This window comes from Lichenostomus cassidix, chromosome 3, assembly GCF_008360975.1.
Source record: "Lichenostomus cassidix isolate B80296 chromosome 3, HeHo_3.0, whole genome shotgun sequence".
Lineage (NCBI taxonomy): Eukaryota > Metazoa > Chordata > Aves > Passeriformes > Meliphagidae > Lichenostomus > Lichenostomus cassidix.
The window spans coordinates 39,110,295-39,137,942 of NC_139483.1; the positions used below are offsets into that span (position 1 = coordinate 39,110,295).

General features: G+C 44.9%; 1 protein-coding gene across 3 annotated transcripts in view; it reads right to left on the bottom strand.

The window, feature by feature from the left end:
- Window positions 1-27,047, bottom strand: part of FRMD1 (FERM domain containing 1) — a 40,312-nt gene extending 13,265 nt beyond the window's left edge. Inside the window, exons 1-5 of one of the 3 annotated variants that reach the window (XM_085055386.1) lie at window positions 26,890-27,047; window positions 17,518-17,682; window positions 12,633-12,723; window positions 3,764-3,843; window positions 1,602-1,678 (exon numbers count right to left, since the gene is read on the bottom strand). In XM_085055386.1, the coding sequence (XP_084911512.1) occupies window positions 1,602-1,678; window positions 3,764-3,843; window positions 12,633-12,723; window positions 17,518-17,613 (344 nt within the window). In that variant the 5' untranslated portion in view covers window positions 17,614-17,682; window positions 26,890-27,047. Of the gene's footprint in view, window positions 1-1,601; window positions 1,679-3,763; window positions 3,844-12,632; window positions 12,724-17,517; window positions 17,683-26,293; window positions 26,408-26,889 lie in introns of those variants that run through there. The other 2 variants (XM_085055384.1, XM_085055385.1) reach the window with 2 other exon arrangements.
- Window positions 27,048-27,648: the final 601 nt, after the last annotated feature.

The window sequence follows — 27,648 nt, forward strand, 5'->3', positions numbered from 1 at the left end:
CATCATCCTGCTGAGAAGGGGGATTAAATTTTGACATGTCTGATGTGAGCCAATGCTACCCTGATACAGTTGTGTGTATAACGAGCACCAAACCAAGATCAAGGTCTTCTCCCACTAAGTGTTGTACAAACACAAGAAATGGTAGCTTCTACCTTGAGGAGCATGAGATCTAAGAAGTTAGGGCAGAAGGCAGATGAAAGAAAAATCACATCACACCTGTTTTGGAGACTGACTACAATCAAGCACTTCTGTTTCCCTGGAAAGCCTGTATCAGCCAGGAGAGTGAACTCCCTTGGATTCCCAGTCCTGTTTCTTGCACACCTGTCCTCCTTTGCCCTCCAAACTTGGCACTGCTTTTTTGTTTCACCTTGCCTTAGGCTCATGATACTTTTCAACAGCTAATTCCCTGCAAGGTAGATCAAAAGACACAGGAGCCCAGGGCCTGTTTTTGTCTTCTTCCTCAAGCTGCTAAACAGGGATTGTCTGATAAGGCATAACTATGGGATTGCTCTGATAAGGCATAACTATAGCCTTGATAACCCACACACCCCCTGCCCTCAGAGATCATGGGAAGCAGGCTGCTAACATCTACTGTACATGAGGTGCTGGGCACTACAGTCTGCCTGTAAAAGTGTGCATGTACAGTTTGAAGGGGCCAGGTAACTACCTCTGCATGGCTCTACAAACCTCTCCAATTAAACTACTAGTGCGAGAGAAATATGCCTGTGATGGTGAAGGATATGTACCTTGGGAGTGGCAGAATGATACATAACTTCCCTTTGTACCAAGAAAGCAAAATGAAGTAAAAAACACTTATCAGCCAAACAGACTCCCTAAGAAAGAGTTGCCTGTATCTAAAAATGAAAGACTGTGCAGAGAGAAAACCTAGAAAACCACAAGCTTTGTTCAAAACAAGAACAATGCCAAAAATTTGGTAAAGATTTTAATCCACCTAAATGATCCCAGCTCTTGGCTTGCCCTGGGGACAAAGCCACACCAGAAGCGCTGATGTAAATTAACTCTGTCAGTTGTTCATTTTTAACTACCTCATCCTTTGTTCTGTACCATGGGTGAGGGTGGTGCTGTTTTGAGTGCAGCCCATATTCCATGTGAATGGACTACAAATGCAAAACTCTCTAATTTATGAAGTAATTTCTTTTGTCCCTGTACAAAGTCCATTTCCAGGAGTAGACTGCACAGAGCACTGCTCAAATACAAAAACCAGATCTAAAACATGTGCTTTAGAGTATAAATAACTATTTTTGGTATATTTATCTGATGCTTTTCATACAACCAAAAGACAAAAGCAAAAGAGTGCTAATTGTGTTTTGATAATGTCGTCATTCAACCTGCTCTTTCAACACAGATGGAAAAGCAGTCACAATTTTCCTAGGGATATGGAGTATGATTCAGGCAGAAAACATTCATGGCTGAGTGAGGAAGTCTGTGAAGGTCTTAAAAAAAAAATTTCAAGCAGATTTTTTAAACTTATTTTGATGAGCTCACAGAAATGAGCTTAACAAAGAAACACTATTTTTCTTGCACTTTAAGAACACGCTGAATAATTCAAAACACAGTAATTACCCCAGAAAGGAACTTACCCTATTACTCTTCCATTTTCTACATAGTATTGTACTCTAAAAAACGCAACAAATGGAGGGCTGAATTTTTCTGTCCCCTAGAGCAAAGACAGAAGACAAGTTATGGTCAGCATCCAAAATTCCTGTTACTCCATCCGGTAATGTTCTTTTCTCCCAGGTTCACTCACCATACTGCTTTTAATTTTCTACTCTTAGCTCTTGGCAAGTTTTAGGGGGGAGTCTGACTGGCTTGGAGGCTCATGACAATGAGGCATCACGAAACATTCAGACAGGCTGAACGACAAAATAACCAAGGAAGAGCAGAAGATTTTTGGACAAGAGGGAAGAGCTGGTGTAAGAGTCCCAGTGTAGCCTGGGGAGACCCAGGCTGGCCCAGAGTTACCTAGCTCAGCACCTGGCAGCACCACAGATGCATTCATGCTGAACGCAGCAAGTTTAACCCAGCCTCCCTCAGAGGGCCAGGCGAGGCGGCAGGGCAGCGTGCCCCGCTGGCACGGCTGTGGCGTTTCCAGGGCACTCCTAGGAGCAACCAGCCATCTCTGCACCACACCACATCACTCAGCAGGGACACAAGCTGCCACGTTCAGCACTCACTGCCTGGGGCTGAGGCGCACCAGCCTGCTATCAGCTCCGTGCCTCTTGTTTGGCAGGGCTGGTGTTTAGTTATTCACACGTTCCTGCAGCCACAGACCAACAGGCAATGCTGTTTGCTTCACACTGAGGAGGGCTGATACAAGAAAGCCAGCATGAATTCTGTTGTTTTAACTACAGCCTATCTTTCTGACTTACAGGCTTGTTTAAACAGGAGAGAGAAAAGAAAAAAGAGGTAAAAGAAGAAAAGAACATCTTACTAGCTCATTCTCTCATCTTTCTTACTTTGCCACTTTAATGTTCACACAGGTAACTTTGCTCCCACAGGCAGTTCCAACGATTTGCTGGTCAGACCCATTTCACTGGGACAAGGTACATGGCATGCCCTCCACATCTGATGCAGACAGCTTTTTGACCATGTAAATATCTCCATTTTATTTCTGGAACATGTTCACAGTCACCCTATTTTATCAGCTGGATTGGGCTTTCCCTCTGAAACCTCTTCATAGGAATTAAATCCTTGTCAACTAACCCAGTCCAACAGCCTAACTAATCTCAGACTGTAGTATTGCCAATGGCAAGTCATTCAGTCTTCTATGATTCACATCACACCAGAGGTTCAACACTTATCCTGACCAGAAGGTGCTGGAAGAATTCAATCACAAAGCAACCTCAAAGCATACCCCATCCCAAGGCGACCAGAAACACCTGCTTTAGGAAGCTCTCACTGGCTGGACAGACAGCCCTCCACATGACTGTGGCTGTCTTTGAACTCTCACTCGTTTGGGAAAAGCAGAGCACATGCTTGGGGATAAGAGAGATCCCCAAACCTCACTAGTCATCTTCTTGAAGCAGCAGAAATGGCAAGTGTGCCTACTCTGCAAAAGAAAACCCTTAAGCAAGGTGGAAAAAGTCATAATGACCCAATTAAGATATCTGAAAGCAATTCCATGCTATACTTTGTTTTAGACTATGGCTCCTCTATTAATGACACACACAAACAGGCGTTCTCATGTCTGAATGACCAGCATTAAACAATTACATAGGTTTGTTTTTATTTCATGTAGCTTTTCCCTCCCTTGTCAGGCCTGTCTAGCCTAAAGAACTAGGATTCTTCTCAAACAAAATATCTTTTCTCTCCCTTCACTGTCCTTTTCCATGTACACTGTGAAGAGTCACAGCCCCAGCCATCTCCAGCAATCTCCCCTGTATCAGCTTCAAGCCACAAAAAGTCACTTTAGGCTGTTTTGCCTAAAGATAAAAATGAGGTCTCCAGGCTAAGATCCAGACTAAGTTCAAATGGAAAACTGACCAACTGACCTCCTCCACTTCTGTAGCAGCCAAGCAGCAACCATGTGGTTACTATTGCTCAGGTAAAGTTGTGTAAGGCGCTGGTTTAGCTCTTTTCATTAATTGTACAACTGTGCACAAGCCATTCCATCTTACTACTGAAAAGTACTCTGCAGACCATCTTCAAGAAATGCTTTATGGACCTTAGTTTAAGAGTTTTCATTTCATTGTGGAGTCAAATAAAAAAAGCAGCAGCCTCCAAAATTAAACACCTCGCTTACTTTGGTGGTCTCTTTCTTCCATTCCTTTGAAAAGTATTTGCTAAGCTTCTGCTCCAGGTCTATAAAAACATATTCATTATCTGAAAGATAAGAAAAAAGGAATTTAATGTTAAATAATTAGAAATTTTTAGTCATTAAACATTTAGATGATTCTACAGAGTTATTTCCAAGCAATATGTTTTAAAACAAAGCTAACGAGGGATTAGAGAGGGAAGGGAAATATCAGAGTACTGTGAAGTACGTGTGCTACCCCAGACAGTATGGAAGGAAGGCCACGCCTTCAAGAGATGCTGAGCTAAAGGTTCCCAAATGCCTTAGCCAGAAATGCAAAATTCCTGCTTTATAATCAAGAAGCCATTTACAAAAGGGAATCATCATTTCACCAAGCTAATTGTACTGCCAGCTTAACAGATGCAGTTTTTTATTGCTATTAAAACAGCAAGCCCTACCCAAACATGTATTCTGCCATCACATAGCACCGTGGTCCACCATGCAATAAGTGGTATTTGCAGAGCTGGGTATTTGACAGGTTTCATCCTCTGCATGTGAAGGGGGATCCTCTGAAAGGGTGAGAAACAAGAGGACCAAACACAAACGCCCTCCTCGGAAGGTCTGGTGTCTCCTGCTCACACCCAACTGCTTTCATATAGGAAAAAGATGAATGAAAGGAAGGCAAACCTGGCCTGCCTCAAAAGACTAAAGGACCAGGACTTGCTCTCCACCCTAGTGTGAGTGAACAAGACGCAGCCTGAATGGCACATCATCTTGAAAGAGCTTTCTGCTGCTTTCAAAGCTGGTGTTTCATAACACTGCTTACCAATTATCAAATACAAACAACTCAGCCAGTGAAAGATTTTTTTCCTGAGTCTTCACGTCTCTTAAGAGAAAAAAAAAAAAAAGACAAGACCTGGCAGGTGTTTCAGGCTGAAGCAGCAATGCCAGCTGAGCACATTCACCTGACCAGTCCCTCCACTCTTTGATCTTGCTAAGGACAGTGTTTTAACAGGTGACACAAGTGCCAAGATGAAGAGCTTGCTCCTTAGACATGAAAGGAGCATGGAAAAAAGGGGAGAAAAAAAATAAAAAAGAACTCTTCACACTCTCCACAAAACAAACTTCTGCCCCTTAAGACCAGCCCAGACTTCCAAATGAGAGCCTGCACTCATGTCTGCATGGCAGATGCAGCACTGGCATGGCCAGTGTTATAGCAGGTGTTGAAGGGGGCTCTGAGCTACCTCACAGCCACCCTTCCAAAGCGTTCCAGATCCTTACAGGAGCAGATACAGCAAATACTTTCTTTGCTAGCTTTCAAAAAACAAGCAAGCAAAACAAACCCCTGTTGCTATCTCCTTCAGCTCCTACCTCAAGTTAAAGAAACCACACCTGGTGCTATATAGAAGTGGCTCACATGCCATCCTAATAGGAAAACCTTCTGTAAAATATTAGCAACACTGGACACAAAAAGGACAATGCTCAAAAAAGTCCTTTTTCCATCTCCATGCTCTTTTCTGCAGTGTACTGATTGCAACTGTACTTTTAACATAATTATACTTCTGTTTATCACATTACTTGACATATGACATACAGAAACAAAACAGTATGTAACAGCACCATTGAAATGGCTGTACAGAATTTCTGGAAGTGTTGCTGGTAGGAATTTAAGTGCTGTAGCACACAAGATGATAAAGAAGTTATTTTGCTGGTTTGACAAGGAGTGGAAGAGTTTTTATCATCACAGAGATTGCATCTTGTACCTGCTTCTTCACTTCTGCCTGTAAGATAGGGTGGCTTGGGGGCTCCGCAGGCCCCAGCCCTTCCTTCTCTAGGTCCACTAAGATCAGATAACACTGCCTTGAAGAGGCTGATAGAATTCCTTATCAGTGAGAGAGAAGGGTTTGTTCATGTTAGACTTTTCTCTGTCCCTTGTCAGCTGCCAAGCTGGTAAGTATCATTCTGTAAAGCTTTTATTAAAAAGTAAATAAAAGCTCATTTAGGAATCAATTGCACAGCAAGCGACAGGAGTGGGATAACATGAGCACAGCACCCAGTCCCTCCCTGGCCTTTGGCAGTCCTGGAAGCAGGGCAAGCACTCCACTGTGGGCTCCCCAAATGGCACAGGGTTGGTCCTGATGGCACAGCAGTGCTGGCTAAAGCCTGTACCAGCTCTGCCAGCACTGTGGTCTTTAGCTGCCACCTTGTTAAAAGGCTATAACAAGCTGAAGGGTCAGTTTTCCTTTCTAGCTCAAGAATGATCCCATGCCCAGAGACATTTGGAGAAATACATGAATTATTCCTCAATCAGGAGGGAAAAATTGCAACAGCAAGCACAGTGACACATCCTGAACCATCCCATCACACCTGAATACCAAATCAGAAAGGGAAAAAGTGTGACAGAACAGTTACACCATAGTAAAGCCATTTATTAAGCCCCACAGCCCCTTTATATTGGTCATGTGAATTAGGTTAGAGCAATGATTTTGTGAGGGTCCAGATGTCATACCTGAGGACTCCAAGTTATTACCATGCCTGCTGAGAGGTGCACATAAACCACAAGAATAAGCCAGGCTACAGGAGGACAATGTATCATCTCTCCCTGGGGGTCCTGCTCCTCCCCGGCCCAGCATCCTCCCTCCAGTTCAAGAATGCAGCACTGCATTCCTGCCTTAATGAAGTTAATACTGCTGGAATGTCAACCTGCAATGTAAGCCTCCATCTACAAAAACAAAGAGGTATATCCCTCTGCAGCCCTACTAGTTTGTGGATGGTTTTGGCTTTTTTTTTTCCCTTACACTGGATTTGTGATGCAACTGAAGAGATCTTTTGCCAGGTGTTAAAACTATGTCTGCTTTGAAAACAAGCATCTCAAACAGATATGAGGGCACTACTCAGATATTGCAGCACCTCTGAGCAGTGCTGTAAAGGACAATATAGGAATGCACAGATGGCCACCTTTCCAGGGAAGAATAAATTTAATCTGTGGATCCAAACAGGGCTGGATACTCAGCATGTACAAACTGTCATTGCATCACTGGTCTCAGCTGAAGGACAACTGAAAGGTACTAAGAAGCTGACTGAGAAGCATACACACTTGCAAATACACTCTCATCCACCTGCAGCTACTGGCATCGAGCTCATGAATCTCATCTCAGTACTGTAGGTGATCTTACACATACATCAGCTTCTCTTAAAAGGTTCTCTCATATATGTGTATACAGATACCAGACCTGGCACAACACACCAGTGCACTGCATTGCAATCCCAAGAAATGCATGTGGACAGCCAGCTCATTTGCAGTAAGGCAATTTACACATTTCTCCCGATTTCACCTTTAAGAACTCTCAAATGAGATTGAAAGTCTATGCTGTAAAAATCACATTTCAAATTAAGCAGTTGCCAGACATAAAAAATACTCACTGCTTCTACTCTACAAAATTAGTTTAGCACATCTTTCTTATTTGAAAAAACATAGGACATGCATTGTTGCAAAAAAATAATGGGCCAGGTCCCCAGTTAGAAAAAAGTGACACAGTTCCAGTGAGTGATGCAGACTTAAAATAGGCATTATTTATACTGCAGGGAAAATGGCAATAGAAAATTATGGCTGCAATACAGGGTCAAGTCAGTTCTGAGTAATTGTTAACCTAAAGGCCATTATTTTGCATTAACCAGTTCCTCCTCATCTCATTTTTTATGAAAAGTAGTAAGTTCTCTGCATAAAAGCTAAGTAATGGTGAATGACAAAAACCTGTTCTCTTCCTATGCCCATTTTGGGCTAGGAGCAAAAAGAAATTCCCCAGAGGTGTCCTACCAAGAGACAGAGCTTAGGCCTCATAGGCAGCCAGGAATATCCCATTAAAAATTTGGCTGAGTCAAGTATATTTTAGTAATACAACTAGACAGTCCAGAAGAATAGGGTTCAAATAAAATATGAATTAGTGTAAAGCCAAACTTCCACACAGCAAGAATTTTCTGCCCAAAGGAGAAGGGGAAAAAAATTATCCTTGGCTATTGAGCTTAATTTCTCCCAGATGCTTCAAGAAGCTTCATGACAACACCACTATGTCCCTTGAGGTGCAACAGGAAAGAGAGCAAGAACAGGACAGAGGGATGCTGGGGTTAGGAGAGAGCTGAAATTTACAAAAAAAAAAAAACCAAACCAAAAAACCAACCAACTAAAAGACCTCACACTAAAAAATACCTCACAACACATGCTGCAGACCTCACATAACCTGAATACCAGCATGGATTTTTAAAATTTGTTTATTGAAGAGCTGGCTACACACTCCTTTTGCATGTGGATCTCCCCAAGCTTCCAAGTGTTAGTGATCCGGGAGAATCACTATCCATATGGCACCTGCTTCCATCACCTCTACATAACTTCTCAATCCTCTTGGTGTTACCTTTGAAGCCAACAGAATGAAATGTTTTCCACTTTCTGATACCTGGTTGATTAGCTTACTAAAGGGTCTAAAATAAATTGGTTCAGGACAACCTTGTGTTTTTAGCTTTAGCTGGAAAGTATATGTATCCCAAGTGAACGGAAGAATCACAACAGAGGCTGGAAGTAAAGCAAGGAAGGTCCTGGCTGAGGTCACTTCAGCTGGGCTGGACACAAGGCATATGGAGGGCAGCATGAAAAGAGACAATATTAAGAAGACCAAGATCCTCTGTGGCTGTTAGGAAGTGCTGAGGTCTGAACACTAAGCTAAAGGCTCAGTCATTCCTGCTAATGGATAGGTACCGCAAGAATTTTATGTTGGCATCTTACATTTAGCAACAAGGCATGCCCAGGCAACTTCAGACTTTGGCAGTGTCACGGGAAATTCTTCTGCACAAGAAAAGCTGCAGAACCATTTCCAGCACTGCTCATCCAGGAGCAAACAAACCTTTTGCAATTCTCAGGCAAGAGAGCACTTGGCTGGATGTTGTACTGATCCCAAAGGAGAAACAACTGGCAGGAGGTACAGGCAAAAAATTGCCTTCATAGGAAGAGACCACGTAAGGGTAAGAGACTCTCTAGACATTTGAGCCCCTGCAATTCCCTCTAGGTGGTACATTTCTGCACATGTTCTTCTTACATTGCATTTAACTCATTTGAGGTACCAAACTCACTGTAATAGAGTTGTACCTTAGGCTAGAATACAGGAGAAATTCGAAAAGGAACTTATGAACTTAATATGCAAGCAGATTTAAGAGAGGACAGGCAAGAAGCAGAGACAGTGAGAAAAGACTGGTGTGTAGAAATCATCATAAGGTATTTCAGAGAACTTCTTTTTTTCTTTGTTTCCTAAGAGACCCTTTGTTATAAGAGATACCCACTTAATACAGAGATAACATGGTAGCATATTCTGTCCATGAACTTAAGTACTGGAGGATATACAAATGTAGAGGAGTTACCTGGAGACAAAGTGGTTTTAATCACTGAGCTCCTTGCTAAGCACATGCTGGGAAGCATGGGCCTGGCAAGGTGAACAGCCATAGCTGTAAAAACCGAAGTATGATCCTTGAGGCAGGGAAGCTGAAACAAATAGATTTGGTTTTGTAAGAAAGACAGCCTGAAAAATTCCTAAGAGGACACAGAGACAGTGGCAGGGTACAGGAGCTGCAGTCTTGCTCCTTCCCAATTGAAGGCTTCCATCTGCTTAGGTCAAGCAAGGTTTGCTCCTAGAAAGGCATCACCCAAAATCCAGGATCGAAGGGATCTTGGTTATAACAACAAAGGAAGCTTCGCTGTTCTTTGTCTGCTGACAATCAGTTTTGTTTTAGAAGACTGAATATGTTGCTGCACACACTTTCTGATAACAAGAGGGAAACCTCCTGCAGGGCACTAGATAAGGTCGACCCCACAGGAGGATTTGCCATGTAAGACCTAGCTGCTGAAGCCTATGGGACCAGATTGAACCTGGCAGGGTCACAGGATCTTTCAGTGAGCAAACTACAAGGGAAAAAAAAAGCACTCCAGCAGCAGGAGCACGCACGGTATAGCCTGCCTGATGATCCATGACAAAATCAGAAGAGCAACGTGTCCTTAGGTTTGTGGGACCTCTCATTAATGCACATTCCTGAACCTGATTTTCAAAGTGATCAACCTCCTATACACACAAGTTTTTTTCTCTCCAGATATATTTGGTTGAAGTGGTTTTCCTCTTGAGAATAAAAAAAAAACCTCAAAAGCAGAATGGATGAAAAAATTCTACCCTGACACCATACCATTACTGTGACCTTTAATCCTGAAGCTTGCCCTCAGCATCTACAACAGTGAGAAGAGAAGGCAACATATTTAGGCAACAAATGCTGGGAAACATGCTACGAGAACTACAGCTTGGATCTTACAGCATTCATGGTTTGCAGTTTGCTCTGTGCTTTGCAGTGCCGTTTTCCTTTCTGCCACACTTAGGGGTTAAACTTCTGTTTATGATTAAGGACCCCAACCTCTCCCCCTCACACACATACTTACTACGAGACCAACTGAGCATTAGTGTATCTGTACAACGTCTGCAGGTCAAATGGGCTCCTAATCCAGATAATCCATGCAGTGTGATTGGCTACAGTTCTGTAGAAATCCTTTAATTTTCATTCTCTTGCTACTGCTGACAGTCAGGGTTTTGTTGACAAATTAGCAGCAAAGTAATGGATGCAGGTGGATTAGAATACCTCATTTTGCATGTGGCAGTATCAGATCACCAAAAAGAAATACTCATTAAAAACCCAGGAAAGATATATCATTATTAATTCAGAGTGGCTGTTTTTTAAAAATAGAGCTGTAGCACAGAAGCAAAAGCACAATGCAGAAGAGCATTACTTTGTTCAGAAATGTAGATGCTTCCCCTCCATTTTTTGGACACCTAACTCAGCCTGTGCCCACAGGCCAGGAGCAGGTCCCCTTCACAGGCTCTGTGGGATGTACACACACTCGCTGCTCAGCCAAGGCAGACAGCTTTAGTACCCATAAGGCAACCCTGGAAATGCAAAACTCAGCCAGGCCTCCCCACAACCTGACCTGAGCGCTTCCCTTTCTTCAGATGATAGCTTGGTGTGAAGTCAAAACTCCCTGAGAAGCAGGCAATGCCTTAAAGGCTACTTCCAAATGCCAGACTCAGAGTGCTACACTTGCTATGGAAGCAAGACCTCAGCTACCACAGGCAGCAAGGGAGATGATAACCAGTCTGGTGGCCTAAACAAGGCAGAGATGAAATCAAGTTGCGGAACAGAAAAAAAAAAAAATCCTTTCAGGAAAACAAACTTAAAAGAGACATTAATTCAGGCTGCTGGACTCCTGCAACTCTTTTCCTTGACTTTTTAAGAGCTTTGTGAAAGAATTAGCTGCTCTAAAAAGGAAGAATACTGTTGTGAAATAAGAAGATTGCTTCCACTTAAAGCTGTGGACAATATACTCTATACTCTAGTCAGAACAGCTTCATTATGCTGTTTGGGATGTTGTGGTTACAATGCATTTCCAATAGGTTGAAAGGCATCTCCTGCAATAGGGTATTTTGGGACCAGAACCCCTGTGCTTGACAGGGTGAAGGAAACTGCTTCACAGAAAATGTGTGAGGGAAGGAAAAAGCAGGGTATGGAAAATATGAAACAAAAAAACATGTGAAGGGGGGAAAAAGAGAACGAAATACAGGAAGAACAGGAGAAGAATTCAAATAAAATAGGAATGAAATTGCCCTGTCTTACAGGTGAGGACAGGGGCTACAATTTCAGCCAAGATGTCCTGCAAATGGAATAGGCAAAACCTGATGTTAAAAAAATGTGGCAAAGGGGAGGATTCAGAAACACAGCTGATTTGTGCAAAAAGTTAAGAGTACTCAGGTCTTCCTCACATTAAAAAAAATGCACTGATTTAAAGCACAGGTATATTAGGCTTATGGAATCTCTTGGAAACTCTAGAAACCTTATGGAAATAAAAAGCTTATGTTCCTCTCAGTTTGAGTGCTGCACTCAAGAAAAGCAGTTCTTACAGAATGCGAGCATAAAGAAAATGAGACAAACTTAAAAAAACCCCTTATTTTATCCCACATATTTGTAAGGAGGCAAAAGAAACCTTATTTAGAAGGACTTCCAAAGGACTACTGTCATTTCAATTAAATATCTAGAATTTTAGAAGTAAATAACACATTTGAGAATGTTTTTGAAGGACGTAAAAGTCACAGGGTTTTTGGAAATGGAGGGAGGCAGGATAAACAAGATGACAGATCCATTTCTAATTACTAAGAACTGAGGTGTGGGAGGGAATGCCCATGCTCACACCATACCAGAAATGTGATCTCTCATATCAATTTCCTTCTTTAAGGAATCATCTTAACACCATTTCCAGGCCAATACTAAGCCACAGTACCAAGCACACTGGACTTTAATTCATGGAATACGAAGTTTTGTATTTCCCATGTGGTATTTCAAAACCCAGTGTGTTCCACATATGCATTCAGTCCCTTACAATCATTTGAGTTTCCTCCCCACTGCCACATTCTTTGTGTGTGACTTCAGAAGATAAGTAACACTGTCAGCCCCAAAGTCCCTTCAAAATTCACCTCCTGTTCAATACCTACAGTTCTGAATATAGCAACAAATATGTTGACTAGCAACTCCCACTACAGGAGAGAAAGCAAGCTCCACAAAGAGGTGGAATCTAAGAACAAAGGTGGAGAACAAAAGCCCCCCCTTCACTCAATTTGTCTGCCCACATACCAAAGATCAAAAGAGCTCTGGGAAGGCTGTGCATAATCTACATACTTGGTGACCTTATTACAATCGAATTCCCCCTGCAGGCACAGCCACTGTGTATATATGCACACACTGTAAATACACAAGCGGGTCTGTGGATGTTTGCCAAGTCACTTGCTCGTGCACTGAGTTTGCTTACTTTTAACAATGCTGAGGCCAAAGAAGTGAGGCTCTTTAATCTTCACTAAATCACAAACTTGCTGAAAGAGCTCCTGTCCAGTGGCTTTGACCTGAAAGACACAACCAATCCAACGTTACAGATGGCTCATACACCTGGATGGAGCAACTCTTCTTTGTGTAGGCCAAGACATTTTTGAGTACCAAAGCAAAATACCCAAACACAACCACACCAGAGAACATGCTTTGTTTTCAGTATTATTGCTATTATCTCAGAATAATAATAATAATTAATAATTACATAAATGAAAATACTGTCTTCTTGCAAATTTTTTCTGAGACGTTAGGAGGAAAAAAAAAACCCAAATCAAAAGTATTCATTCAGGAGAACCAGGTACAAAAGTACGCAGACAAATACAAGACTCTGAGTAGTGCACAGGTTAGAGATGAGCTTGCTCTGTACCCCACACAGAAGAGCTTGTTCTGTCTCCTGCTGACTTCTAGTTACACAGCCATTAACATCTTCATCTTTGGCAGCTGTCACCAAGAGCCTGTAAGCCCTTGCTTGTTTCCCTGCACACTGAGACGTTCCAACACCCCTGCCTCCTGTAACACACAGACTCCCCCAGAAGGAGCATGGTTCTGGTTAACTGCATGTGCAGACCAGGATGTGTACTAACATGGGAAGACTCCCCCATTAAACGTCCCCCCATCTACAGCCTCATTTCCCCCTGCCCCACTGCACCACCTCAGGAGCACTGACAGACAAACCACAGGCACAAACAGAAACCCCCCAGTCCACAGAGGCACAGGGGAAGGAGTTCAGAGAAAGAGCAGAGGGAGAGAACAGAACAGCACTGACACAGACAACCTCAGCTCAGGCCAGGGTGCAGCCAGCTGCAGCTGCACAGTGGTCCAGGACCCTGGAATTTCATTACCCCACTGCTGGACGATGCAGATTAGCAGTGCCAGGAGCAGCTGCCTGGAGGGGTTATAGTGCAGTGCTACCTTCAGAGCAACAAAGATGACAGGGCAAAAGTCAACTGCTTAACTCTCCTGCAAACCAATCACCATCCTAATTTTTCAGGCTCTTTTAGTGTAGGTATGCCACACACCCCAGAAACTGGCTTGCATTCCCCTCCCTGCCCCAGGATGTACCATGTCACTAGACATGGACAATGGGAAACAGGAGGTCATTTAAGTACTCATTTTCCTCTTGTTGACAAAGCATCACTAGCCAGACACTCACCACTGTTTTATCAGGAGCTTTGAAGCCTGCACTATACCAATGCAAACACGTGTGTGCTTTGAGGAGGGAGGAGGTAGTGCACAGTTCTGATACTAGCCAACACCACATCTGCGTCTTATTATGAGTCTCCATGTGAGACTGCACCCTTTGAGTCTTGCACCTAAATGCAGTGTTTGCTCAGACACCAAGAACACACATTTGGAAGGTAAAGTTGGGCACAGAGCACTCTCCTTTGCCAAAGAGGCAAGCTCTGAGCATGTTCTCCTGCCTGGGAATGATTTGCTAAGAAAGATGTGACCTACCTCTAGCCAGAATGGTTATGAGCATACAAAAGTCACTGGCAGCACAGGACTCTCTGTAAATGCTACACAATGAGATGAATTTTCTAAATGGCAAGCTTTCATACCTAAGGGAAGAAAAACCTGCTTTAAGATACTTAATTCTAGGGAACTGAGCACTTCAAGTGACAGTTTTGTGGCACTCAGCTCCAAACAGTGATTTAAGCAGATTTCTTGCACAGCAGGTATGTGACTACTACCTTGTCCATTCTCCTCTTGGCACTTCCCTTCTGTAACAAGTTCTACTCCCAGCCTTAAAGGCTATGCAATACCAATTACATGTGCAATTGCTGTTCCCTTCTCCTACTTTCCCCTCTGCTCAAAGCAACCAATACTTCCCTTTGCATTTTTCATCTGTGCACTTCTCTTTGGACTTTCCTCCCTATGCATATGGTTCCTGTGCCAAGATCAATTCCAGAAATGCCATGACTCATTTCTTCCACTGAAACTCAGCTTTGCCCCACATCAGGCTCAGGGCTTCCTTACACGTGAAATTTAGTCCAAAGTGAAATTGAGTGCAAGTTTACAGAAGGTAACTGCTGTTCCAAGGTCATTCTGAGTACAAATATGCACATGTATTAGTTACCTATGTCTATTTTTCTGGTACACATGCTTTGAAATGTCAGCTCTCCTTTTCACAGAACAACTGAAAAACTTCAGACCTATGCTTGCCATTCACTAACACACAGGACCTCACCAGGCTTCCTTCACTCCAAAAATCTCTCCCACTTTGCCTTGCTATCCTCAGGGTAGCTGGTGACCTGCAGCACCCACTAGGTCCCCTCACTGCTCTCCTTCTCCTCATGCTCACAGCTCCCCTCACTGCTCTCCTTCTCCTCATGCTCACAGCTGGTCCCAAGAAGGCAGTTTTACTCCTCACCATCCCCTCAAACTCATTGTACACTCAGGAAGGTAGACATCAAAGTTAAGAGATACTCGACTGTGGAGGAAGAGAATTTAAAATGGCTCCTGCTCTTCTCTTCAACAGCACTGTTTGTGAAGGGTGTAAGACAAATCCGTTTTAAAGAGGAGGCTTCAATCTATATGTGACCACATAAAACACATATAGGTAAACTCTTATCTGGAAGGGTGGAATTTATATGGGAGGGAGGAATTACCTGCATAAACACTGTGCTTATCATGGGAAGGATCTATAATTTATTCTGCTGGAAAGATAACCATTCCTACCTACCTCACTGAGCTGCAAGCTTGTTTAGTATTTGCATTCCACACTGAAGAGGTTAAAAGGCTTTGGAAATCTTTAGTAGTGGCATTATTAGTCTAATAAATGCACAAAGTATCATCTGTGGTCATGCTAATTAAATTTGGGTTCTACCAACATCACTAGAAAATTGCCTTGATGTTTTTTTAAAAAAGAAAGATCTTTCCAGCTGTGAAATCTTAATTTTTGTTGCTATTTTGAATAGGTGTTGTGGTAAAGTCAGAAGCCAAATGAAAAGCTGATCCTGGTGACTTGCCCAGCTGTAACAGGTCATGTTTCACTCTCTATGCAATTAGGACACAACTGTGTGTTGAGGTCTCATGTTTTGGCTCAGGCAGCTATTCCCTTTCACATGCAGGGATCTCCAAACGCATACTTTCCCAACTTCCCAGACATGAAAGAAAGAGGCATCAGAAAAGACAAGGGAAAATGTCTTTCAAAGGCATACAAAGGGGTGCTGTGGAGGATTCCTCTGCAGGACAAGGTGGTGATGCACAAGCCACCCCAGTTTTTTTGAGGGGCAGCAGGCTGGGACAGGACAGGGTTACAGAAGGGGACACAGCACCTTTCCTCTGTCCCTGTCAGCTCTCAATGCAAAAGAGCATTTCTTATGCATATAAAATATTTTGAAGATATTAAAAAAGGCACTCAGATGGAGCATTTAGGAACCTAATTTAGTGGTGGACTTCGCAATGTCATGTTTATGGCTGGACTCAATCTTAAGGGTCCTTCTCACCCCAAATTTATTTTACGATTAACTGCAGGTTTTTGTGATTTACCAAAATATGACCCAGTGGTGAAGAAACAGCTGCATGCTCCATTCAGGCACAGGCACAGCGAGGAGCAGAGACAGTGTCAGCCCTGCTGGCATCCTGCCCTCCTGCTTGCCAGCCTGCACCTTCCCCACGGCCGGCCAGCTCCGCTATCTCCCATCTTTAGCCTCCCTGATAAAAGCCATCAGAAGGTGAGATTTAGGGTCAGCTGCAACAGACCATTACCCAGGCCTGTACACCTGCTTCCAGGAACTTAATTAAATCATCATTTTGTGCCTTGCACAAAAGCCAGCAGATTGCAGAAGCCTTCTGGGGCAGTGGATGGGCTGGGTTTGAACCAGTAACCTAGAAGCAGAGCGTCCCAGATTTTGCTGTTAAAGCTTCATTCCATGCAGCCCTTGAGGCATTTTCAGTTAAGGACACTACACTTACACACAGCAGGTAGGAAAATTCCGACATGGATTTTGAAGATTAGCACGCATAATTTCAAAAGCCACCATTTCAATCAAGTGCTTAAAATAACAGTTCACCTCAACTGTCTTCTCCTCCTCCTTAGAGCAGAGCAGGGGGAAAAAATTACCCAAAACAAAGCCAAATCTCCCCAGCCCACACATGAGTGCTCACACGCTCTCAAGAGAGCACTTATCTTTCAGACTTGCTTGTCCTCTGAACGCCAAGTGCCTCTTGTCAGCTCAGTTTCTCACAAGTTCAAGGAGCAGCCGGTGTTGCACAAAGAGGCACCGTGCTGTGCAGACACCGTGCCACCCTGGGCTGCCAGCTCAGCCGGCCCTGCTGTCACTCGTGCACACTTCGAGGCATTCGAGGCAGCAATCAAAGAAATGAAGTGACTTACTTCGATTTTTTGTGTGTATGGGTACTCAAGAGGAGGGAAAAAACCCCACACTCCGTGGCTGTTTGCCTTAGACTCTTTGAAGGGATCTGCAGGCTATCAGAACCAGTGATAGCTGGACTCTAAAAGACTAAACAGTCATGTGTTGGGTACACTTGCTAAGTAATCAAGGTATTTCAGGTTCAATTTTTTTTTAATTTCTGGATTATTATGAGCAGCAAAACCACTCAGATATAATAAAAAATAAATAACAACAGAAAAAGAGCAGAGGGGACCACCATCCTCTAACACAGCCATGACTCTGCGAATGAGTTGAAGCTGCCCAATTAGGAAATGGAGCACCAATTACCCTAAGCTGGCTAATAGCCTTTCGGTCAGCAGACCAGCACCAGGCTTTTGGGAGAACAATGGGAGCTAACAAAACTGAACCACGCCGCGCTGCAGCGACCTCCTGGCCTCCCTCCCGGCCACTCACCCCGACGGCCAGGCTGAGCTGCTCGCGGGTGGGCAGGAAGACGCAGACGCTCCGGATCTCTGGCTGCATCCTGCCTGCCAGCAGTGCCCTGCTCATGGTGGGCAGCTCCACGGGGGCTGGGGTCTCCTCTCCAGATGGGTGTCAGGCTCCCTTCATCCCATGTACCTGTTGAAAAGGTGAGAGCATCAGTGCCGTGCCTCTGCTGGCAGCTCACGGCACGCATATGACGGGATGTTTAAAAACAAAAACACTCCCAACAGTCATTCATTTTCCAGGCCAGTCAATGTTTCCACCAGCATCACAGCACAAACCAGGCAGTGTCAACCTTTTAAACAGCTTGAAAGTCCCAGGAGAGTGCCATAAAGCAATGAGTTCTCCTTGGAATAACAAACCAGACTCAAGGTTTCCAGACTCATACAAGTGATAAGGCAGGTGGCACCTTGGGCCACTGCCTGCAAACACCCACGGCATGGGGGAGTGCCTGTCCTTCAGCCAGACACCTCGCTGTCACCCAAAGCAGATTTCAGTGGCTGTCAGCAGGCAAGCATCAGTGCAGAGGACTTCATCTGAGCTGTCCTCCCCCTCACTCCATCCCTACTCCCTGGGAAACCACTGCCTGAAATCCTCATACCTCAGCTCAAAGGAGGAGGTGGAACACAAACTCACAAGGCTGGGCAGCTGTGTAACACCTTTCACAAGGTAAGCACTGCCAACCTCCTCTCAAGGGCTGAGCCCAGGCTGCACGAACACCTTAGAGCTTAAGCTCCTTCCCTGAGCCAGCATATACAATGCTTCTTAATAGAGCAATTTTTGATTCAAGTTATGTAGAGCATTCCTTATAAGACAGAAGTACAAAAAATGCAGAAAAGGGGGTTATTAAAGTGCTTTTTTCAGAACAAGTATTTAGTTTAACGAGACCTTGGAGTTTTAAGAAGATTGCTCTAAATTAAAAGCAAGTGAGAAAAACACATTTGACTTTCTGGGACAGGTGAAAGCTGCAATTAACTGAAATATTACGAGGAAAATTCTGATTTATCTTCTCTTATTGATATAATTACACTCACATGCTCTCAGCTGTGGACTACCCACTATTAACAGCTGTATATAAATTACAGATGTCTACAGAATGACTTGAGGGCAACAGGTCACCACTATTATTGCTAGCTGATGTAATTCATGCCATAAACTTTATCAACAGCATAAAGACCTCAGAGTATGAACTTTTCAACATAAGGAGCTTTATCTTAATTGTCAAACGGTTGCACTGGCCAGTCCAGGTTCCCTCTCACATGGGATATTACAGCCAGTGAAGACATTCCTGGGGCTCAGAATAAAATTGAAAATAGGACCAAAAAGTGACCATAAAAAACCAAACACAAACACACAGATTCCTTTTGACAACTGAAGAAACTGACTCCTACTTCTCCCCAACCTCTATAAAAAAAAGCTTCTGGGAAGTTTTTTCCCACACCTGCTTTTTCCATTTGAATTTTTAGGAGAACAGCTGTGGACCCTTGGAACAGGGAAGTAAGAAAGGCAGGGGAGGTGTTTTTCTTCTTATGATTTAAAACAAATGAGCTCTGGACCCTCCCACAACAGGTAAGGGGTTAAAGAAGAAATGTCCATAATCTAAAGGGGGAGGTCAAACACAAGCCCAGCTCAACCTTCTCTTCTTCAGAGGTATGTTAGGATGTGATAAAACATAATGAATCATTAACTTGCTAGCAATGCATGTTTACACCTTTAAAAAAAAAAGTTGTGAGTCAAGAGTAACTGCCCAACGAAAACAAGTGACCAGAAGGAATGCTCTTACTTAAACATACACAATTTCAGACTGCCCATATGCCATTCTTTTGTTTACCACAGATTCCAACCTCTTAACCTCAATTAAACCATAAAAGCTCCCGCAAATGCACCGCAGATGAATTAATAAAAGCTGAAGTCAATCATCAGCCTGTGGGACACCCTACAGGTTGTTTGTTTTTGTTGTGTTGCTTTTTTTTAACTAACATCATGTTTTAGCTCCTGCAGAAGTGCATTTTGAGATGTAATTGCTTGGTCAAAGGCCCAGCAAGTCTATCAATTAAAACAGTCAAAAGGGCTATTTGTTTGTATTCTTCTGGTATCAGACAGGAAGCTTATTAGTGCCCAGAGTGGTGGCACAGCTTATTTAGCAGTGTTTATTTTACCTAAACACACATGCAGAGGATCTTTGGAAAACACGCCTGTCATTAACTTCAAGCCTTCTCTCACTAAGCAGCTCAAACATGCTCATAAAAACTCAATTAAATCTTCCCCCCCTCTCTCCACAGACCCTCAAGTTGCCTCACAGCACAGGGCCAGAACCTCAGCAGTTGCTGGGTCAAAGCAGGAATGGATGAGCTTTGCCCCAGCAAGGTGGGTAAGAGCAGCAGAGCCCTCCATGGAAAGGAGTTGATGAGAAGGAAGGAGCCTGTTTGCTTCAGGTATCAGCAGGATGGCTCACTGAAACACCTCACCCACCCCATATACCCAAAGACACAAGGATGACCTGCCACCACTGAATTTAGGGCCATGCCACCACCAGCCTGGCTGGAGGAAGGTCTCATCCAGACAGCATGTGTAATGAATGTCACTGTATTTTACACACTAGTTCATAGCACCATAGCAAACTGGGTCCTAATTCTCACTTCAGCCTCTAGGTACAGCCACAACCACATGTTGAGGGGATAAAGGGAATAGATGAACGAGCCGTAACTTACCAACTCAGAGTAGCAAAGCAGAACAAAGTTCTCATCTACCAAGAAAAAAGCACAGGTCATTCTGTGCTTCTCTCACAAACACCTGGCAACAGGCTTTTGAAGGTTTATTGCAGTAAAACACATGCTTTTGCTAGGGCTGATAGAGAATGAGCACTGAGCATCTCCCTGATGAAACCTTCCCACAGTGGCCCTATGGCCTCTCCTCAAAAATCGTCCAGAAACATTAAGACTCTTCTCAATATTTTCCAGACATTATCCAGAGATGTCTTAGGCTTCTAAGACAACTAGACTCTTAGGCTGCAGTTTCACAAACAGCTTAAGCAGCTTTAATCAAGGCAGTCCTGCAGCAAGACAGACAGACAACTGCCTGGAAACAAATCTGCCTTTGGCAGCAACCCACATTTGGGCTGCCTTGTACTCATGATGAAGCACAGTCAGAAACCTGAAAACTCCCTCACCATCCAGGTATTTTGTCCCCTCAGATGCACACTGTAGGGCACCAGTACTATCTGCAAAACAGAGTAACAAAGAGCCTGAACAAGTAGAAGGTGTCATGATGGTACATATTAGCCTTTCTCAGTGATTTTAAAACTCCGCCCACCTTCTTTGACTATCCCCTGCAATAATGAAAATTTCTCTGAGAAGATGCATCAACCAGGAAGGAGTGGAAACAAAGTTGCTTGTCAGGGCAAAAAACAAGACTGAAGCTAAATAGCTTTATGTCATGGCTGTAAGATGATGTTGAAAGTGTCACCTGTGACCAGCAATCAGGACAACTAGGTCACATCCTGCAGCTAATTCCCAGAAGCACAGTGACTTTTCAAATGTGTCTACCTCAGCATCATTCCAGGACTAGCACAACATATCCAAGGGCATAGATGCCACAAGCAGTTAAGGTACCAACCTTGGTATCCACACATTGCTTTTGGGGTAAAATACACACCTGTCTTCAAACACCGAGCACTACTTATAGAAAACCCCTATTCAAAGCTGTTGAACAAGGAATACCAAGACACCTCCCAGTCACTTGGGTGCTCTGAAGAGCCAGAGTCCAGAACCAGTGCAGCTTGGCTGCGGACAGGTGCAACACTGACAGCAGAGACAACCAGCTTCAGCCCCCAGATGTGGAAGATACAACTACAGCAGGCCTTCTGCACCTGGGTCAGATCTGACCACAGTCCTCTCACAGGGATGGGATGGGATGTGGGCCTGGCCCCCACCTTTCCCCCAGGATTTTCAAGAGGTGCAATGCGAGATGCCTTAAAAACTCCAGGACTGTGAACCCAAGCAGATGTGACAGGTGGGGAAATCACTGAGCATTGGTCTTAGATACCAGCCAACATCCATTTTTTCCTTTCTTCCTGTACAAGCAGCACTCCTTGGTGACACTGAGCTTTAACAATAGCAAGGAAAATGCTTTCTCGCAGGTCTTCATCGCAGGATTAGAGCAGCTCTTTGTTAGGCTTGACTGCTCATGCACCCCACCTTGGTGCTACAAAGCCTTCCTGCCTCACATCAAGCAGCACGAGTTGTAGAAGATGAAACATGCTCTGGTGCTTGTAATTCTTCTGCTCTGCACTCCCTGCAATGTGGCCACAGTGCTTAGGAAGAAGGGATCTCCCTAAATTCCATGGACACCCATTCCTAATCTGGGACCATGCTGCTATGCTACTCTGTAGGCTATCCTAGTCCTTAAGCTTAAAGACAGGGACAGCTCTCCTAACCCAGGGATGGTGACATTCTCTTGTAGCCAAAGAAAAGTGATTCACGTTTTCGGAAACACTAACGAGTCCTCAAGGAGAGGAAAAAATGCTCAACAAAGGACAGAGCACCAAAGGAGGTGCTCCTGCAGCACACGGAAGTGAGAGGGCAGGGCAGAGGTGGCCAGGACCATGTAGGGTAGCTGCCACACTTCCATCCACCTCTCCAATGAGATGAAAAAAGCTCCTCAGCAGTTTGCTCCCTTTGAGGACAGCATAATGTGAATCACTTTATGAACTTAATATTTACCTGAAATCAAAACTGAACTCAGGAGTACTTTGAGAGAAATAGACAATGAGTATTAAAAGCTTCAGGCAAAAAGGGACAAATTAGGATCTCACAGGGATCATGTTTTTCCATCACTTCCAAGTGATGGAAAGTGGCTTTGAATTTTTGAATACAAAAACATGCAGCCTTTTAAAATACATTATTTTATCAGAAAACTATGCAACACTTAGCAATGTATATGTTTTAAAGAACACCCCTACAATAAAGTCTGCATCTAGAGCTCACAATTCTTTTCCAGCATGCCTTTTTTCCTGGGAAGACAAACAATTTGTTGTGGCAAGATCAATGGATCAACTGATACTTCCTTTTTACTGACTGGTAAAAGTAGAAGTATGTACCCTATTATGTCTGACTACCGACATGTAGTTTCTTATTGCTGCATAATCTACTGATAGACTTGTTTATTGAATACCAATCATTTATAAGCCTTCCTCATGCTTCATAAATCAAGCACATTAATTAAAGTTTAAGAGTAAGGAGCAGTTTAAAGTACCAATTGGCCTAGGCAACTGCAGAACCACAGGAAAGAACCAGCAAAATATGGGACTGAGCATGAGCCAGCCTCAGTATCCATTACACCTCAAACAGAGCAGCTGCCAAGGAAGCCTGCTCAGAAATGCCAAGCTCCATTTTCTCAGCTGGGTCCCCAAAACACATCACATGAGATCTTGCAACAGTTAAGAGCAGTGAATTGCTGGAATAGCCATTCAGTAATAGCAACCTTTCCAACCCTCAAACACACAGACACTCTCTTTGGAGATGCACCCTTAGGGAAATCTCATTTATGGGCATGCATATGCACAGCTGGGAGAGCAGTAAAGACAATGCCAGTCCAGGACCTCGGTTTGAAGAGCAACAGAGATGCTTCAATTTAGCACTCCAGTGCTAAAGCACTCCAGTGCTTGGCAATTCTGCCATGTGGTGCAATCTTTAGTAAAGACCATTCATCTTCTCTGTCTGTGGGAAACAGGAGAGACAAAGTACAGGCAGCAAGTTTTTCACAAAAAGGGAAAGCAAGGCTTCCTTCACAGCCACTGCAACTGTCAAGAAACTTGGGAAGAGCAGGGAGAGCAGCAGCAAGACCTGGCCTCTCTACTTGCAACTCAGAAGAGAAGCACCTTCCTTATATCGTGCAAATTGCAAATGCACATCATCTCCTGACCCAAAAGCCTATCAGTTAATTCTCCAACTGGAAACATATTCCTTTTTTTATTCTACCAAGGCTATAAACAGTATTTCTCCCAAGGGGATCTATTATACTCTTGCCTCCAGCAAAACAGATGAGAGATACTCTTCTACAAGTCTATCTTCACACAAGTTATTTTACAGTGATAGTATTTTGTCACTTGAGCTAGGCTGAACTGATTTGGAATGGATCCCTAAGACTCCAGAATTATTTTGCAGAGCTGTCTAGAAATGTCTTCATTTCTATTCTCACCAAGATCTTGTAACAGTCGTAGAAGCAGCAGACTACAAAGTCTTTATTAAATAAATAAATAAAGAGCAAAGCATCTTTATAATTTCACAAACAATACCTTGAGTTGCAGGACAAATAAGGAGTGACATGCTTTTTTTTTTTTTTAATCATGATATATCATGTAGCAAATTCTTCTGAGTGGGAATAGTTTTGCTACCAGTAATAACCAGGTAAAAAAAATAAATTGGCTTGCTTCCCCTGAGGAAGGGAAAAGTCCACTACTGATCTCATGGCATTTGAATCACTATCTAAATATTCAGACCAACCAGGCAACTTTTGCATCAGTTTGCTTCTGACTTTCTCCACCTCAAGTGTACAGCTAGTCTTGAGCATATATATTCAGAGCAGAGAGGAATACTGATTTATGTGAAATGGACAAAAAGGAAGATAGAACTCCACCTGGAACACAGCTTGCCTTTATTTCAAGTGTGAAAATGCCAATCTGCCAATAACTTGGTAAAATTAATCCAAACAGCAGGATCTTTATGATTAGATGCAGTTTCAGAGACTGCACACAGCACTGCCAGACATCAACTCCAGCAAAGCAATGGGGAAATGTGAAGACACAGGCAAAAAAACAAACGGAACAAAAAAACCACCAAAACCCCAGCTTTACAGAGTACTGCATTTTTGAGGCAATGCAGAATTGTGCAAAAATAGGAAATAGAGGGAAAAACAGAAAAATCAAACATTAGATATGGTTTAACAAGAAGCAAATTATCTTGTCCTGTGATTCCCCAGTGAGCAGCTCCTCCTTGTCAGAGGATTTTGTTTGGGCCAAGCCTACTGCTTGTCTGTGCTCAGCTACTAACCACACACTACAAATTAAGGTACCACTGCTAAACACCACCAGGATAATCAAGCAGCAGCGCAGTAACACGGAACTTTCTGCAAGAAAAGAAGTGTAACCCTGGAGCACAGTAAGCATGCAAGTTATTTACATTGTCTCGAGTTGGAGAAACAGTAGTACAACGACTTTACTACAAAAACCAACTGATGGAGAGTTAATCACTGAATTCATATGCTTTTTACCTGCAGTGTTGGGAACAGAAAAGAGTGCTGTAGCTTTAAAGTGCTTTAAAGCTTTAAATCTTTGATTTAAAAAATCCCAAAAAACCAAACCCAAAATCTAAGGGAAAAAAAAAGGCAAAACCCAAACCCCCCCCCCAAATTCACCCATAAGAAACCTAAATGATATGGCCCTCACCTGCTGTCTAAAAACTTCTATCAAAAAAAGACTTAGAAGAGAAAACCACATGTAAATCCAAATGTTTTTAGTGTCACTGGTCTTTATCCCCTTCTATCAAGTTCATATAAAAATCTAGCTAACAACAACAAAATTTGAAGGGGAAAAAAACTGTTCAAAAAGCACAGAGAGTAATTTTTTGTAAACCATTGCAAAGAATCACTACAATTCATATTCTTCAGTAGCATTGTGTGGACTTATTTTTGTCTTACTCTTTTTTGTTTCCTCCCCTCTTTTCTTCCTTAAGGTGATCTCTACAAGAAGCACAACCCCCTCCCCCCTTCTGGATTCCATTTTTTTTTCTGATTTGGCACTTCTCATCTGAAGCCAAAACACAGGCTACTACACAGACTCCCACCATCACCAGTGGAGAAACCAGAATACTTTGATTAACAGTGTTAAACTGTACAACAATTAAATGGGAGAAATAACAGTGAGGCCAAGGCATTCTGTTGTCATTCCAAGTTTTCCAGGAACGAAATAAAAACGACTAAACAAATTAATGGGTCACCAGTTGTGGTTTGACAGTTTGGGTTTTTTAAAATATTTTAAAAGTATATATTGTCAGGACCCGGGCATCACAGCAATACTCTGAAGAAGGAACAAGGTTCACACAGTGTGCTAGTTTTCTGGCGTGGTGGAAAACCACAGATGTGCATTTTAAATGCCACAGGGGAGTTAATCTGAGAGCCTGTCACTGCCGAACAGCAGGAGAAACATCTCTCGATGCCGACGATGACGACTTCTCAGCATAGGAAACCCAGAGCCTTTCCCTGTAAATCGTTGCCAAAAAAGAATTCCAAGAGGTGGAGAAACAGCGAGGTACGGAGACTGTTTCCAGTCTGACGCCCACCCCTTCTCCCGGGCGCACACACCTGCTGGGACGCTCTGCTCCTTCCCCGTCCCGCCCCGTGCGGAGCGCCGAAGTCCCTCTCGGCTGTCAGAGCACCCAGAGCAGCCCCACGAGATGCCTCCAGCCCCTCGGCCCCTCGGCTGCCCCGAGGAGTGGCGGCCCAGGCGCTGCACCACAGGGCGAGGGGGACCCGCGGGGCCGTGTCCCTGTCACCGTCCCTCGGCACCTGCGAGGCAGGTGGCGGCCGACCGAGCGCCAGGTGGGACGCGTCCCACACTCGTGCCACCGTCCGGCCCCACGGGAGCTCTCTGGGACGCGGCCAGCCGCCTCGGGTGTCTCCCGCCGTGCAGCCGGCGTATCGCCGATCCCACCCCAGCATCACCCCACCGCCCAGCACCGGCGAGACCCACCGGCGGCGCCCGGCCCGCGACACCGAGGGACGGATAAGTCACCGCGACTGCAGGCTCCTTCAGAGCCCCGCTCCCCCCTGTCCCCAGCCTGTGCCTGCCCGCTCCCGCTGCCTCCGTCCGCCAGCAGCAGCCAGGAGCGCGCAGGGACAGCCACAGTGGCGGCTCCGACGGGAAAACCCCCTGATAACGTGACACAGACGGAGATCGCCCCGGCCGAGGCTCGCACCGCCCAGCCAACCACAAAGTTGTAAATACACTTTCGCAGCCGCTGCCGCCCGGTGGGACCGATCGCTGCCCGCCGCAGCACGGAGCCTCTCCTGGCTCCGCGGGCAGCACAGCCCTGTCCCAGAGCCCTCGCTCCACCATTCGCTCGTCCCGGGCGGAGGGCGCAGCCGGGCACCCCGCGGGTCTCTCTCTCCGCCCGCAGCCGCAGCCGCAGCGCGCCCGGGGGCTCCTCTGGCACCGCTCCCGCCCCGCACCCCGGACCCGTCCCCTCGCCTTTGTCCCCCGCAGCTCCCCGGGACCGAGCCCGCCTCCCCCCCGCAGCCCCGGGACACCCCCTCGTCGCTGTCCCGACAGCGGGCCCGCGGACTCACCGCGGGGTGGCCCCGGCCGCGGAGCTCCGCCGTGCTCTCCGGTGCAGCATCCAGCGCCCGCCGCCTGCCCCGCTGCCTCGGTGGGCGCACGCCGGAGCCCGGGAGGAGGACCGGCGGTGGGGCGGAGCCAGCCGGGGCGGCACTCGGGGAGGGGGAGCTGCGGGGGTGGGACGGGACGGGCGCTGTGTGCCGGGGGAGCTGCGGGGGCAGCCGCCCTGCGTGCGGTGCCGAGGGGGTGCTGACGGGGCTGCGAGGCGATTTTGTTCTCAGTGGGTACTGAGTGAGCCGCACTGGCAGCAATGAAGTTTGAGTAGGGGAAATTGCAATTTAGAGTGACCGCAGCAAGTCGCTGGAACTCGGTCCGGGTGGCTGTGCCGCAGCCAGGTTGACTGGGCGGTGCTGGCAGGGGGAGATGGCACAAAGCGTAAAAAGGTGCAGTGTGAGAGTCGGGGTCGGATCTGGGAACTCCGTGCCTGGAGTTTCGGGAGCCACCGTGCTCTGGAAGGAGGTGCTGTGCTGCACGCATGGCATAAACCTTCTTGCTTCCCTTCCTCTTCTGTGTCACAACCTGCTTTTTTAAGGTAGTGATTTTCTGCAAGAAGGCTGACATCAGCTCAAGTTCTGTAGTGTTGCTCCCTCATGAGTAGGTTGTTGCTCAATTTCCCCACATATCCAGTTGCATGTGAGGATGCAGCCGGCATGGCAGCTGGGCTGGCAGCAGGCTGTAAGGGGAGCAGGTGGGAAGGCTTTTGAACAGTG